This window comes from Natrix helvetica (assembly GCF_964273705.1).
Source record: "Natrix helvetica genome assembly, chromosome: 1".
Lineage (NCBI taxonomy): Eukaryota > Metazoa > Chordata > Lepidosauria > Squamata > Natricidae > Natrix > Natrix helvetica.
The window spans coordinates 128,003,331-128,018,851 of NC_138548.1; the positions used below are offsets into that span (position 1 = coordinate 128,003,331).

Consider the following 15,521-nt stretch of genomic DNA (forward strand, 5'->3'; position numbering starts at 1 on the left):
CAGACTGATGGCTGCTTATTTTAATTATATTTTAAACACCAGGAAACTCTTAAAAGTTTTTAAATAACTGTTCCCCCAAATTGTAACAATGATATATTAACTTACTATTCATTATATATATATATATATTAATATATATATTAAACTTCTTAAAATTATTTTGATTTTAACTCATAGAGCTTAACAAGAGTCTTTGGAACTGAGTTTCTCTGATCATGTTAGTCTATTTATGGGTTTGGCTTCCTAGTCATTACTCGATGAGGCCTCTCTCAAAAGGGGTCCTGAAATACTTCTGGACCATAAATTTCATCACTTCTACCAATCTGGATCCAAAAACATCCAAGGTCAAGATTGGGAGAGACTATAATTAGGTCTAGCAAAGAGACATAGGAAATGCTTTAGGTCAGTAAGAAATGTCTGGGTTGCAGCTGGAGGAATGTTACTCATCCACATATAGGTATGCATTTTTCCCTTCAGCTATTTCCCAGTATATTGTCCAGGCTTTGTTTTGTGGCAGAAATGATCTCCTTATCTTGAAATTTCCACTCCTCTTAGACTTTGTGCTCTTGGCACACTTCTTTATATATGTCTCACTTAGAAAGATCAAAACTTCCTTCCTTAGCAAAGCAGGAGAATAAATATATGATATAAACTACGAAAGGAAGTCAGGATATGGGGCTGAGCAATGGTGTGCATAGGGCTGCCGATCAGTGGTGGGTTCCGGATTCCGTTCCAACCAGTTTGGTTGGAACCGCCCCAGTGTCAGCCACATGGACGCACACGCCTGCATGCATCACACTTGCCTGTGACCTTTTCCCAAGCCTCCGCGATGCTCCAGCTGCTCGACGGAGCATCATGCAGCCGCTGTACGCCCATGCACATGCGCGGAAGCACCAAAGGTTTAAAGCACAGGTAAGGAGCTCGGGCGGGTGGGCCCTCTGGAGCACAGTACCGAAACGGTATCCGGTGCTCCGGGCAGGCTCCAACACACCCGTACTGGGGCGTACCACATGCAACTCACCACTGTTGCTGACAGAACCCATGAAGAAACTAAGACCAACAACACATTTTTCAGCAGGTTTAATGTAAATTGGTAAATAGAACATATTATCTGCAACGTTTTATTTAGCAAGGTCAAACTGAACCCTTGTAGCTTGAAAAAGAAACAGCACTGCCTGGGAGAAAATGTGGAGGTTATCATTAGAGGCTATAAAAACAATCCATTTCATGAATTTAAGATACATTTTTGCTGCTTCTATTCCAGTCACTTCTCTGAAAAATGACTGGCCTCTGAAATGACCTTCCCATCCTTGGTCTCAATGGTCTTGATCATCAAAGGCCTCTTCAATGAGGTGCTGTTGGAGACTGAAATCCCTGCAGCCCCAGTGTGAGAGGGAAGAGCTATCCCTTGAGTCAGGAGTCCAGCTGCAGAAGCAATGGGTGGATTTCAGAATTTGATAGAGGAATCAGAGGAGGAGGAAGGTCTCAATGCAGAAGTTTTTGATTGGCTCACCAAAACAATTTGGCAGAAGAGGAAGCCAGAGAACTCATGCAAATTAAGCCAGCAGGCCAATGTAACAAAACAAAACAAAACAAAATGTCAACTGACCACATGCAATAAGCAACAGTTTCCTTAAATTTTCCTTCTCCATTCTGCTGTTCTTCAAATGTGTTGGGCTTCATCTGTTATTATCCTAAACTATGCTGATTGGGCTGGCCTTGATGAAACTTGTTTTCCCACACACCTCCTGAATGGTTTCTTGGTGAAAGGTGGTTTTGCCAGAAAGTCAAATGCAGGCAATAATTTCAGACTGAGAAACATTTAACCAAACACTGATTCTTCACACTCTACAAGACTCACAGAAGAATCTAGAGTTCTGGTCCATTATCTCAAACGGACAATGCAGAGAAGTTAACATTATTCAATGTTATGAATTAGATTGAAAGCATTATTTTGCATGAATAATAATACATTTTTGCAGCATCTTAGCAATAGAGAAACATTTAGGCAATAACTTTGAGAATAGGTTTTACATATTTCTGCCAATTTTTGGAGAACACTTCAGTGGTAATTGCATGCAGTATGAAGCAGCAGCAAAGCATACTACAAACTACTGTATATACAAACTATACTTCCGGCTTTGACTTCACCCATTTCATTTATTAACAGAAGGCTAGCAGTTCTATTATCCCTAATCCCATGGACATGCATCAAGTGAGATTCAGAGGCAGAACAAACATGTATAAGTCTACATTGGGCTAATGTCCCATATATAAGTCTATATTGGGTTAATGTCCCATTCAGTCTTTAGATGAAATCTGCAACTTCAATATTTGAATTCAGACCGCTAAAATTAAAAATCCATATGCTTTACATTTCTTTGTATCTGTTTGTTTTGACTAGTTTCAAACATTGACTGTGAAATACTATTTCTCATTGGTTGTCTGGTTCCAAATAACATTATATGTCCTCCATTAAATGCCATCAATATATAGCAATGGTCTTTCAGCTAAGATTTTGGAGACTTCAGAGCTATCCTAAAAATATAACAGGAGTTCTTCAATGAACTTATAATTAATAAATGTCTCTCAAAATCATGTTGTCCAACATAGAAGTTTTTCTACAATGTGTAAGTAAAGAACAGCTTCGCAATAGATAATGGCGATGTTTATGTAGGCAAAATATTCTCCAGATAATCCTCCAACATGGGTAAGAAGCAGATATGTTGAGATCTGTGAAAGTTTAATGTTAACTACTGCCACAGTTTATCACCAATTACTAGTGCTCAACTGCACTGTACACCAGTTTTTGAATTTGAAAATTAGATATCACTGCAGCATACAACAAGTGATACCTGTACCTAACACATAATTTAAAATTCAGGGATATGGAATGGCAAAGGTGGCAAAAGAGGATTTTAGATTTTAGGTAAGCCTTTGCCCTCAATTTGTTTCACCTTTTTTCAGGAGATGAAATACCCAGATGAAACTCAGGACACTGCAAAAAGTTCACAGAGAATTGGGAGGTAGAATAAAGCTTCCATAATATCAAAAACCTCAGAAGGAGAAAGATCAGCAAGAGACAGGTGCTTGATTTACCTCAACCCATCAGAATAGGAAGGCCGCTTACCTAACGTGTTAATGGCATTGCCCTGTTGTGGTGGAACCTGAGCCACCATCCTGGGAGAAATAAAAGGAGCAAGTTTGTGAAGTTGGAAAACATGTAAAAGACAGCACGGGTTCTTTTGGAGAAAAAGCCTTACCTTATTGGTACAGACTGTAAAAAAGGTTCCATGGCCAGTTTGGGAACCTCCAAGTAGGACTAGAAAATATGTCTGAAACCTTGGAAAACTTTATCAGATTAAAGGTAAAGGTTCTACTCGCATATACAATATGTGCTAGTTGTTCCCAACTCTAGGGGACAGTGCTCATCTCTGTTTCAAAGCTGAAGAGCCAGCACTGTCTGAAGATGTCTCTGTGGTCATGTGGCCGGCATGACTAAACACCAAAGGCACACGGAACGCTGTTACCTTCCCACCAAAGGTGGTTCCTATTTTTCTACTTGCATTTTTACATGCTTTGGAACTGCTAGGTTGGCAGAAGCTGGGACAAGTAACGGGAGCTCACTCCGTTATGTGGTGCTAGGGATTTGAACTGCTGATCTTCTAATCAACAAGCTCAGTGTCTTAGCCACTGAGCCACCACGTCCCTTTTTATCAGATTATACTCTCCTAAAATGCTCTTGTTATCCCATTCCAAATGACAGTAACTGTCTAGAATCACAGCTGTATTTCTGCTACCTGTTCTTGATTCAAGATTCAAGTCCTTTGTGTCCTGATTACATCCTCATTTGGGATGGGATAATCGGTATGTTAATATATTTGCAAGCCAGCACATGACAGCATCAAAGGGCCTATCCAAAGCAGTATACCATCTACCGAAGTTGTCCCTTCCTTTTTTTCTTAGATCAACCTGCTTCAAAATGTTCTCCTCCAGCACTATCTGGAAACTGACATCCAACTTTTTGGGAGGGCCCTAGGCTGTAAGTTGCCCTAGGTGATCAAGTGCAGAGGAATCCATTCATATCCATCCACAAAAACTCCAAGCTGACTCTTGCTTACCGGTTTTCTTCTCCTTCCAGCAGCTTTCTGTAGGTGGCAATTTCTATATCAAAGGCCAGCTTGAGGTTCATCAGTTCTTGGTATTCTCTCATCGTGGTGGCCATGTCATGTTTGGCTTGCTTCAGAGCCTCCTCCAGATCCTGGACGGTACTTTTAGCACTTTGCACAGCCTGCTCTCCTTGTTCTTCTGCTGATGCCACAGCGTTTTCCAAATTGGCTCGCTGGGCAGGAGGAAAGAGGAACATTTCAGTTTCCACTGTCTGGGTGGAAAGACATGGAGAGCTCAGCAACTAAGAAGAGGCAGCAAAGGCTCAGAAGCAAAGCCTCTCTCTTTCAGTATGGTGGGGGAAAAACTGGCCTCTTTTGAGCTGCATCTGCTTGCCTTCCATTCTGCAAAGCTATTTTGAATAGCCAAGAAGACCGTGAAGACGTTTCAAGGGAAATAAGCTCCCAATGAAGAAGCAGATAAAAGTCAGCCAAGAAAAGAAGGTATGGTGTATGGTATGGCATATGGTATGGTGTATGGCCATGAGCCCTCTCTGCAGGCACGCCAGCTATCGCCCCAGCTTAGCTCCACCACACATGCATGTGCCTCCCGCCGGCCAGCTGATTTTTGGGTCTCTGCCACGCATGCGTGGGGGGGGGTCATGCGGGAGACGCACGTGCATGCGGGGGAAGCGGGAGGGTTGCGTGCAGATGTGCAGGGCGGGGGGAGTGCAGGGGATGCGGCACCCTCCCCGTGGCCCGTTTTTGCTCCCAGGGGGCTGCAGGGAGGCCTACTAGCCCAAAATGGGGTGCTTGCACCCATAATGCAATGCACGCATTGCATTGTGACTACAGGCACACATGCACATGCTTTTGGCGCGCGACAACAAAAAGGTTAGCCATCACCAGGGAATGGGGTATGGTATGGTATCCAAAGCTATGCAACTTTTTTTCCGGCTGAGGGCTGTACTTGATCTTTGAATAGTATGGCCATGTTTGCCTTCCAAAAAATTACTTTTGTTAGCTACTTCCAATCTGTATTTGTTTTAATGCCTTTGTCACATTAGCAAACATTATTGGTAATCGCTGTTAGAGGGGAATATTAATTTGTTTGTTTTATATCTCATAGGAGCTCAGCACAATTTACACAAGGATCACTCACCATTTTAACTTCCTAACAACCTTCTCGGACTTGGGCCAAAATTGCTCAGCAAGTTTCCATGGCTGAATAGGCTGCATCCAAGACTTTGGAGACACAGAGGTTGTTTATCCCTATGCCTATTCCAAACTACACAAGCCACACCACAGCTTCACACAATGTATGAGCCCAGACAACATTTGGGGTTAGAAAACCTTTGGAATGAAATGCTGGCCTCCTGGATTCATCTAGTAGTGTTAATGGAAAAGAGTAAAATTTACAGCTGGAGCTTTTGAGAAGCCTGTCCCGTTCTAAGAAATTGTGTTTTATTTTAAAAAAGGAGAGGACACGTGCAGCTGGACAAATTAAAGACAGATAGGAAGATAGTTACAAAAGAGAACAAAATGAACCATTGGCTGGATCCCAAGGCTGGATCACAAAATGGGTTACAGCTAGAGCCTCTGTGGCGTTTCCCCACCAACCTTGTATGTGCTGTGTTGTTATGAATATTTCTGGTTAAAACCAGGGCCGGATTTTCCTATAGGCTAACTAGGCTTCAGCCTAGGGCCTCAAGATCAAGAGGGGCCTTTTATTTATCCGCGCCACATTTTTTATAAAGGTTAGTACCAATTACAACATGTTTCATTTAATATATTGATATATATATATCACAGTAATGATATATTTTATTATCTCTCATGTAATTTACAAACTTAAAAATGGGAGGTGAAAGGGCCCCATAAGTGGAATAGCCTAGGGCCTCTTTTCATCTAAATCCGGCCCTGGTTAAGACGTGTGATTCTGTCTAGAGACTGGCAGCTTACTTGATTCTTTAAGGCCTCAATTTCTCCATTGACATGCTGGGCATAGCGAGTCAGTTCGGCAATTTGACCTTTGATGCTTTTCATCTCATCATTATATTTCTGATTTTGTCTTACAATGTCATCAATCTGGAAGGTAAGAGAGGGACAAACACGAATCATTATGATAGTATATTCAGAGGAGTAAGACACAGCATCCATAGCAAGAATACCAGGTCTCAGGTAGGCAAACACATAGGCAGATTTTGCATCCTCAGATCTTCCAGATATGCGGGATATCATATCACATACTGGATTCCTTCTAGAACAAGCATGGAATAAAATATAGGGCCTGGATAGCATTAGAAGTCAGAGAAGTTTCAGGCATCAACCAAAGTCCTTTCTGGTCGTGCAAAAGATTGGGTCCAAGTCATGATACTACAACCATGTTTAAATACGCCTATGCTTCGTTATTACAACTAGATGAGAATTGACTGGCAGTAGACTATGCAGTAGACTATTAGAATGATAGAACTATCCTGAAAATTCAGGCATTGGTTGAAGGGCTCAGGTTGGAATGAGGAAAGTTTGTTAAAGGAATTGCCAACGCAGAAAGCTGCAGCTGTGATGAGTGTAACAAGATTACTAATGAATGGTGGGACACTATTGCCTAGCAACAAGAAAGTTACAAATTAGAAGGACACAGAAGGATGCTAACTAAGGTACATAGTGCCAACTTTGGTAACCTCTAGCTTATTATAATAATAAACCACATACCTCTTTTGATAAGAAAGTTTATTAACATAAACATACAATGTATGAAGGAGGATAAAGTAGAAAAAAACAACCAAAAGAAACATGTGTCAAGGAATCAATGACTGATTCTTAGGGTGTTAACTTCCTTAATCATAACTGTATAAAATTTGTGTTTGTGTATTGTTTGGGGTCCTGGCTCCTTTAGCTGCTGAGACCCCTTTGCTCCAATAAAAGCAGCTGAAAATACTATTCCTTGTGTCTGGTGGTCTTTATTGGCTTCAGCGCAAGGCTAGGACCCATGTTGGGAGCATGTTAGGCCTTACCTAGGGGATTACAGTAGCTTAGTTGAAATAGCAATAGCACTTAGACTTATATACCGCTTCACAGTGCTTTACAGCCTTCTCTAAGTGGTTTGCAGAGTCAGCATATTGCCTCAACAAACAGGGTCTTCATTTTACCCACCTGGGAAGGATGGAAGGCTGAGTCAACCTTGAGCTGATGAGAATCGAACTTCCAAACTGCTGGCAATCAGCAGTCAGCAGACATAGCCTGCAGTACTGCATTCTAACCACTGCGCCACCACAGCTTAATAGACCTCTGCTGGTCGTGAAAATCCTGAAATACTTTCCTAGACTCCACTGAGTTGCAAAACAGTGCCAGATTCTTTTTTCCTTGTTTCTAGAATCTGATTATTATGTGTATTTGAATAGGAAACTAGTTTGCTTTAATCTTGTAACAGTTTGTATTGGGAAGCTGGATTTCTGAGTTTAATATGAAAGAGGTAGCAAAATAAGATTGCCCTTTACCAATGTTTGCATGTGTACAGATTATACTATCATGATGTGGATGCAGGGATATAAGTGAACCAGTTACCTTGTTTTTGTACCACTGTTGAGCCTCATCACGGCTCTTGGCAATCATGGTTTTATGTTGTTCTTTCACCTCATCAATTATGTTTTTCATCTCCAGTTCACGGTTGTTGTCCATCTCCACAGTGACCATTGCATTTTGTATCCGAGATTGCAATTCCTTGATCTCCTGGATGGGGGCAGGAAAGGCATAATACATTGTATATAATATTGCAATTGTAGCCCTTTTGGGGGTAGGGCAGGGGTGTCAAACTGGTGGGCCCATGGTCCAGGCCACGCCCACCCCACCGTCATGAAACATCACGTGACAGCAACATGACGCTGCAGGTTTGACACCCATGGTGTAGGGCAGTGGTCGGCAAGCCGCGGCTCGCGAGCCACAAGCGGCTCTTTACACATTTTAATGCGGCTCTTCTGTGTGCTGGATTATTATCCTCCCTAATCATTGTGGATCGAAAAGAAAAAAGGGAAAGGGGCGCTTGTTTTGAAGCGCCCGCTCCCCTCCCTCCTCTCGGGCACTTCAAAACAAGCGCCCCTTTCCCTTTTTTCTTTTCGACCCACAATGATTAGGGAGGATCCTGAAGTCGGGCAGGGACGAGAAGCGAGGAGGCAGTTTAGCCTTTTCTGCCTCCTCGCTTCTCGTCCCCGCCCGACTTCAGGATCCTCCCTAATCATTGTGGGTTGAAAAGAAAAAAGGGAAAGGGACGCTTAAAGGTTCAAACAGTAGAGCAAACGCTTCAGAGGCAGCAGTTTTCACAGGGAATTAGAACAGAGAGCCCTGGAGTTTCGCTGCCCACCCGGTCAGACCTCGCTTTCCTCCCGCCCGACTTCAGGATCCTCCCTAATCATTGTGGGTTGAAAAGAAAAAAGGGAAAGGGACGCTTAAAGGTTCAAACAGTAGAGCAAACGCTTCAGAGGCAACAGTTTTCACGGGGAATTAGAACAGAGAGCCCTGGAGTTTCGCTGCCCACCCGGTCAGACCTCGCTTTCCTCGCATGATTGGCTAATTTGCTACTGCCCGGCTCCCCGGTTAGATTTTTGCTGGGAGGGGGCGGGGGGGGGGAAGCTCCTTGGCCTCCGTCTCTTTTTCTCCCTCCTCGCTTCTTGGTGCTCCACCAATGGGGGAGCAAGTCCCAGCACCAGGCTTTGGGCTAACACAGGGGTCTGCAAAGTTGGCTGTTTTAAGACTGGTGGACTTCAATTCTCAGAATTCTGGGAATTGAAGTCCACCAGTCTTAAGAGCCAATTTTGCAGATCCCTGGGCTAATATGATTGATGCCCTTGGTGGACTTCAATTCTCAGAATTCTGGGAGTTGAAGTACACAAGTCTTCAAGCTGTCAGGTTTGAAGACCCCTGGGGTTTTTTTTTTTTTAAAGGGTTAGGGGTGCAAGGATCTTGTAACTTGACAGCTTTAAAACTTGCGTGCTTCAAATGCCAGAGTTTATTGAAACTAAAAACAGTGTACCATCCTATGTATTTTCGGTTTTAAAAATGTGGCTCTCAAAATAAATTTCAATCGTGGTTTTGGCGAGATTTGGCTCAGTTGAAAAAAAAGGTTGCCCACCACTGGTGTAGGGGAAGCTTAATCATGAGGTAAAATTTGATCCCAGCCATTACAATATCTGTTTTTTCCTCAGAGCTCTTGCAAGGAGCTACTAGCAAACAAATAAAAATGAGAGAAAAACAATGCTCCCAATAATTTTCATCACATATAATGAATACATCAGTCATTTGTTCATTTTTGTCTCTTGTACTCACCTCTTCAAAGAGCTGCTTGAGGTATTTGATTTCATTTGTGATGCTCTCCAGCTTGGATTCAACATCTACTTTCTGCAAGTAAATATCATCCAGGTCCTGCCAGAAGAGAAAAGTACACAACTGGATTCGCCTCTGGATACCTATCATATGCCTTGAATTTCACTAAGTACTGTACGAGGTAAACGTTTTCCAATTTTTGAGTTAATACAAGGTCAAATGTATTATCCTAAACCTTTTGGTGAGCCTCTAACCTGCCTCCAAATCATAATATATAATGTGTGATTAAAGAGGAGAATTATTAAATGCACACTGGGATTAATCAACATGATAGTATGTAATTTAATTATAACTACAGTTATATTTCATTCAGTCAAATTTAGTTCTTTTCCTGCTCTTATCCATGTTTTTCATGGTGGACCTCAGCAGTTCATGCAAAATTTGGCAAGCCCCCACCTTTTTAACCTTTCAGAAGGCCATTACCACCCAGGTGTTGGAGTAGAGGTAAGATGTCTGGAGTTGGTTGTGAGGCCTCCCAGAGATGATTGAGGCGCTGGGTTTTTATTTGGGTTTGTGTTTTTTATAGCGATTGCGAGCTGCCTAGAGTTGGCTTTTTTAAAGATGAGCAGCCATGCTAATATTTTAAACAGACAAATACAACTAGTTACAACAGTTCATTTAGTGACCATTCAAAGTTACAACGAGCACTGAAAAAATGGACTTTTGACTGTTTTTCATACTTATGACCATTGCAGTACCCCCATGGACACATGATCAAAATTCAGATGCTTGGCAATTGACTCACATTTAAGTTGATTGCAGTGTCTTGGGGTCATGTGATCACCTTTTGCAACCTTCTGACAAGCAAAGTCAATGAGGAAGCCAGATTCACTTAACAACCGTGTTCCTAACTTAACAACTGCAACGATTCTCTGTTTGACAAGCTTGGCTGGAAGCCTGAGCCATCTTGCATATAGCAAAACAATGCTCTTTTCAAAAATTCTGGAATCTTGAGCAAATCCATGCATTTTCTCTAGTGTGCAGGAAGAAGGAATAGTTGAAGTGAACTTTATTTGGTTCTCTCTAGTTAAAGTTAAATGAGAATGGAAACCGAGTCAGGCTAACTCTATCCCTAACCCATATATTCACCTTGCGTGCACTTTTCCTATTTCACAGACCGGTGTGCAGTGTGGAAGCAAAAACATTTAACAAGCCCCCTTCCATCATACCAACAGTCCTCTGTCATATTGCTCAGAAAGAAAAGAAAAAGTAAGGGGAATGGGTGAATATGGAGAAGGAAAGCTGACACTGAAAACAGTTTGAATTCCTCAGGAAAGAAAGTTGTATTAGCTGGAAGTTGCAGAAGAGAGAAAAACAATCCCAGATTAATAAAAGGTAAGAAGGGCTGGTCCCACTAATTTTTAGTGCTCCATTACTTATTTTACCTTTTTTGTCACCACAAATTCATTTTCCAGTTGGTTACGGTGATTTATTTCCTCTTCATACCTATAGATTAGAGGACAAGAGACAATAGTTGTGAGGTGCAGTGGGGAACAAATTAATGTCATTGTTGAGTTGGCATGTACCAATTACCAACTTCCTTTTCTCTAGCGGCCTCTACAAGACCTGTCTTCAAAGCATCCAACTTGTACCATTTTATATTAATGTTATAAAATAAATAGGAAACTAGCTATTTATAGTTGTAGCTGGGAATTCAATATATGGCATATTAAAACTGACCTGAGGTAAAATAAAATGGAACATAAATTGCTTTTCCAAATTTTTCATCTAATGTGCGGGAAACGAGTGGGTGATTTTTTTTTCCAGGCAGAAGAATAAATACTCAATAACTTCACAAGGGCAGAACCATCATCTAGTGGAGACATTTGCACTGCTACTAAAAATGCCCTCTAGCTGGATTCCCCTCATTAGAGTATGTCTTCCCTTAGGATTTAATGGAATGTGGGAAGCCAAAGGTCAGTTTTCTGCCAGCATGCTGAACTGGAAACAGATAAGCTCTCAAGCTTCAAAACCTCTGCTAAGTAAATGTTCCGTAGAAAGGCTGAAGGACTCCAGTATCTGTTGTGTATCAAATACAAGACCTATTTATAAATAAGTTATTGTTCAAATTCTTGCATCTCTTTTTCTCATCAGTATAATATAATGGTTGGCCTCTTCTGGGAAGGAAGGACATTGTTAGTAACAGACAGATGTGGTATCAGGCTATGTGCATTTGAAAAGCAGTTCTCACACCAAAGGAGCTGCAGATGGATTGGTGTGCTACCCTTCATTATACTTTCACCCATCCCGAGCACTTTATACACTAAAGGCACACCCACCACATTCTACTCATAAGTTCATTGGGGAAAAAAGGCCTGCTCCCTTGAAAAAAAATTCTGAAGTCAATTCCTGACACACGCATGTACTCATGCATACAAACAGAATATTAAATTAGAAATCTCCCATTCTCTCTCATGATTTGCTTACTGGCTTTTTAATTCCTCCAGAAATGTCTGTGTTTGGTCCAGCTCATTTTGCAATTTCATCTTATCTTGATTGAGTAGGTCTATCTGCTCCTTAAGGGGCTGGCTGTGGGCTGTCATAATACGCCCCACATTGGATTTGTATTGGTCTTTGCCCTTCAGAAGCTTCAGCTGTGTCTCCAGCACTTTGTTCTGCTGCTCAAGCTTGCGTACCTTGGAGAGGGAAAACAGAGAGACAAACTAGAAAGAGAATCAGGAAAGGCATTTAAAATTCTCTGCTCAAGATACAAGAGTTTTATTTGGCCATTTATGTGTACTCCCAGACATCCACTGTGTAAGAATCTGTGGAATTTGCTATCAGATGGAATTACTTTTAACCACTGGTTTTCAGTTATTTACACTTTTGCTTGCTTCCCACATCAGTTAAACTTTAACAGAAGATATCCTTAGCAAATTCTTTTCTAAACATAAAGTCCCAACTGGCCCAGAATGTGGCCTTATGAACATTTTTGGCCACCCCATTGTTCACCTGTGTTACACTGTTGCTGTGTGAGCTATACTTGGTTATGAACAATCAAGTTGTTTCAACTCCTAACAACCACATAGTTAGATTTTTTCCATGATTCCCAAGTTAGGTTCTTAACCTTGACCTTCAGCACTTCCAATGATCCATCCCTTAAGTAACTGTGTCTATCTACCTTGCTGGTGGTTATCCCCCGCTTTTCTCTGTCCTTCCACCCTTCCCACCATTACATTCTTCTACAATAATATAACTCTTTGCATAATGGGCCCAAAGTTGGAAAAGGTGGACTCCAGCATTTGTGCCTCAAACCAGAACTCTGGGTTGATTTGTTCAATGACCCATTTGTTTGTTTTCTTGGCTGCCTACGATATTCTTGGGAGTCTTCTCCAACACTGGAATTAAAAAGCATCAATACTCTTTTACTTCTTCAAAATCCAACTTTTTCTTCCATAATCACAGGGAATACAATGGCTTGTATGATTCTGATCTTTATAGCTATAAAGACATCAAAATATGTGAATATCTTTTCCAAGACCTTCATGATCTACCAAGTGATACTCAGTGACAGATATCTAGGCTGTTCATTCCTTTATTGTTGATGGTTGATCCCAAAAGGCAGACAACTATCCACCACTTTGATCCCTTCATTGCCAGTTCTAAGCTGGTTGTTCTATGTTTTGTCATTAGTTTGGTGATCATTGCATTGGCTTCCAGATTTTACTAAGTAGAATTCAAGATCCTTTAAAAGCACAGAGCTAGTTTATTTGTGGGACCCCCTCTCCCTGAAGGTATCTGCCTGTTTCACTAGGTCTTACAGGGTGGGAAGTTCCAAGTCACTTCCCTTAAATCTAGTTGTACCTAGACATGCACTTTCTCAGTAGCCATCCCCTGCCCTTTGGGATATCCTTCCTCTTGAGATCCTGCTCCCTCTTAGTCTTCCAAAAAGACCTACAGAAAACGATGGGACAGTATGAAGCTGCTGCACAGAACCATGTCTTGTGGATATATGGGAAAGTGTTACAGTTGGAGACACTGCAAATTTCTCTCCCCCCCCCTTTTTTTTTTTACTATTTACTTGTGTCTATGTGCCATCTAAAATTAGAACAGCTATACTGTGTAACATACATACTATTGGCAGGCAGGGAATCTGCAAAGAAATTGAAAGTTGTGTGCAGAAAAAGGAACCTTATGAGTATCTATCTATTGAGGTTTTTTTCCCAAGCTAGCCTGAGAGTAATCATGTGACACTAGAACCATAGTGAAAGGAGAATTAACCCTGTTTCCTGCACCTCTTTGGTCACGCTACCAATGTGCAGTTTGGAAAACTTTTACGGTATATTGGTTTGCATCTTTTCTCTTGAGTTATTAATGGAAAGAAGGATTCCTGAAAACTATTATTTTACCTTCCCATATTGTGTCACTGTCTGGGTATAGGTTTATTATACATTTTTCTTCTTTTTGCATTATTTTCACTCTGTTCCACAGCTGCTGGAATCCTTATGCCAGTGCTTACCAAATCTGGGTAAATTATTCAAAATTGGATAAAAGGGTGGGTTTTGGGGATGGGTGGGCGGAATAACAACACATGAAGCCTACCCAATCACAAGGATATTTAAATAAGGACTTTCTTGTAAGCGGCTTTGGGTAACATTCCATCTACTGATTTTGGTTGCATCCCTACATTATTATGGTCACTTTCTATTATATTCGATTTTGCTTTAGAGATTTTTCTTTTGGGGGGGGGGGACCACCATTGTTTTGCAATAAAATTAGCTTTAAAAAGACCAAATTCTTAAACTTTAATGCAATCCTTGACGACTTTAAGGAGATATTCAAGTAGTTTTCTGCGGTACAAAATATAAGAGAATTACCACTACTTTTTCCCCCTGGACTTTATTTTCTTTGCAATCTGAAGTACAGCTTTAAACTACTCGTATTAAAACGGTGTCTCGGCTAATGGAAACACTAAACGAGACAAACAACTTCGAATCCATGAAGATCTGTATTACAAACTTTTTAGACATGTTTTCTCTCTCTTTCAGTATCCTCTTTATTACCAATCGCGAAAGCGCCAACTGAGCACGGACGCAGTTACTCTTCCCTCTCCCACACACGCTCGCCTTTAGCCCGCCTGCGAAGCCGCACCTTGTCAATGAAGGAGGCGAACTGGTTGTTGAGCCCCTTGATCTGTTCCTTCTCTTCCGTGCGAATCTGGTGCAGCTTGGGATCGATCTCCGAAGCGGGCATCCAGGCGTGGAGGAAAGGCGTCGAGGTAGAGAGGGGAGAATTGGACAAAGCGCTGAAGGATCCTCGGAAGAGTCCCGGCTGAAAGCTGCCCGAATTGGCTCGGTAGAAAGAGCCTCGATTCGGAACAGATCCGAGGGATCGGCTGCTAAAGCTCGTACTCCTCGGGCTATAGTAATTGATGCTCATGATGCAAAGCGCGCTTGTGAGTCTCCAGAGGCCACTAAAGCGAAACACAAAACTTCGGTGCCCCGTACGAAATAAATACCTAAGAAGCTCTTGACCCCCACCCCACCCCGGCGTATCGTGGCGTCTTATTGGCTGAGACGAAAGCCCACCCAATCTTCACCCCACCTGCCTATTTACCTTCGCCTATAATTGTATCCCCGCTCCCTCATTTGCATACCGCATTTGCATCCCCAACCAGTCACGCCCGCGGGGGGGGGGGATACCTGAGCAGCCGGACTTATCCCAAAGCAAGACGAGTCTTTTTCCGTATATCCCACCCCATAGCGTCTGAATGTTGAGCTTCTCCTGACAGTCTCCCTAACTTGGTTTTCCAAAGAGATCTTTTATGAGATTTTATAAATAAGTTGCTTGAAAACTCTCGGTTAAGATGCTGACTTAAAGATGCTTTTTTTCCTTCTCTTGTCGCTAATAAAAGGCTTATGCAAATAGAACGCCCCTTTATTGGCTAGTTTCCCTGTGTGCATGCAAATTGCGAGGATCTGCGGGTGTTGTTCCACCAATGAAAATCGCAGCGTTTTCCTCATTGGCTGACCGCTACCTGGGCATGCAAATTAGAAACCCCGGAGATATAACAAGGCAATAGGGCCCCAAAGGCGC

At 41.9% G+C, this 15,521-nt stretch overlaps 2 protein-coding genes across 4 annotated transcripts in view; one reads left to right on the plus strand and one right to left on the minus strand.

Annotated features, from left to right (window-relative positions):
• AAMP (angio associated migratory cell protein) overlaps positions 1-1,392 on the plus strand; it is a 34,469-nt gene extending 33,077 nt beyond the window's left edge. The window contains exon 11 of the mRNA XM_081935988.1: positions 1,265-1,392. Within this exon, the coding sequence (XP_081792114.1) occupies positions 1,265-1,283 (19 nt within the window). The 3' untranslated portion in view covers positions 1,284-1,392. The remainder of the gene's footprint in view (positions 1-1,264) is intronic.
• LOC309383434 (keratin, type II cytoskeletal 8-like) lies at positions 1,075-14,914 on the minus strand. 3 transcript variants are annotated; one of them, XM_081935984.1, is made up of 9 exons: positions 14,577-14,914; positions 11,913-12,121; positions 10,871-10,931; positions 9,429-9,524; positions 7,674-7,838; positions 6,069-6,194; positions 4,122-4,342; positions 3,131-3,180; positions 1,075-1,425 (listed from the first exon to the last, which is right to left on the minus strand). In XM_081935984.1, the coding sequence occupies exons 1-9, from the start codon at positions 14,862-14,864 to the stop codon at positions 1,265-1,267; spliced, it is 1,377 nt and encodes a 458-aa protein (XP_081792110.1). In that variant the 5' UTR covers positions 14,865-14,914; the 3' UTR covers positions 1,075-1,264. The 3 variants fall into 3 exon arrangements, with proteins under 3 accessions (XP_081792110.1, XP_081792112.1, XP_081792111.1); XM_081935986.1 differs by lacking the exon at positions 1,075-1,425 and adding an exon at positions 1,608-1,745; XM_081935985.1 differs by lacking the exon at positions 1,075-1,425 and adding an exon at positions 1,633-1,759.
• Positions 14,915-15,521: the final 607 nt, after the last annotated feature.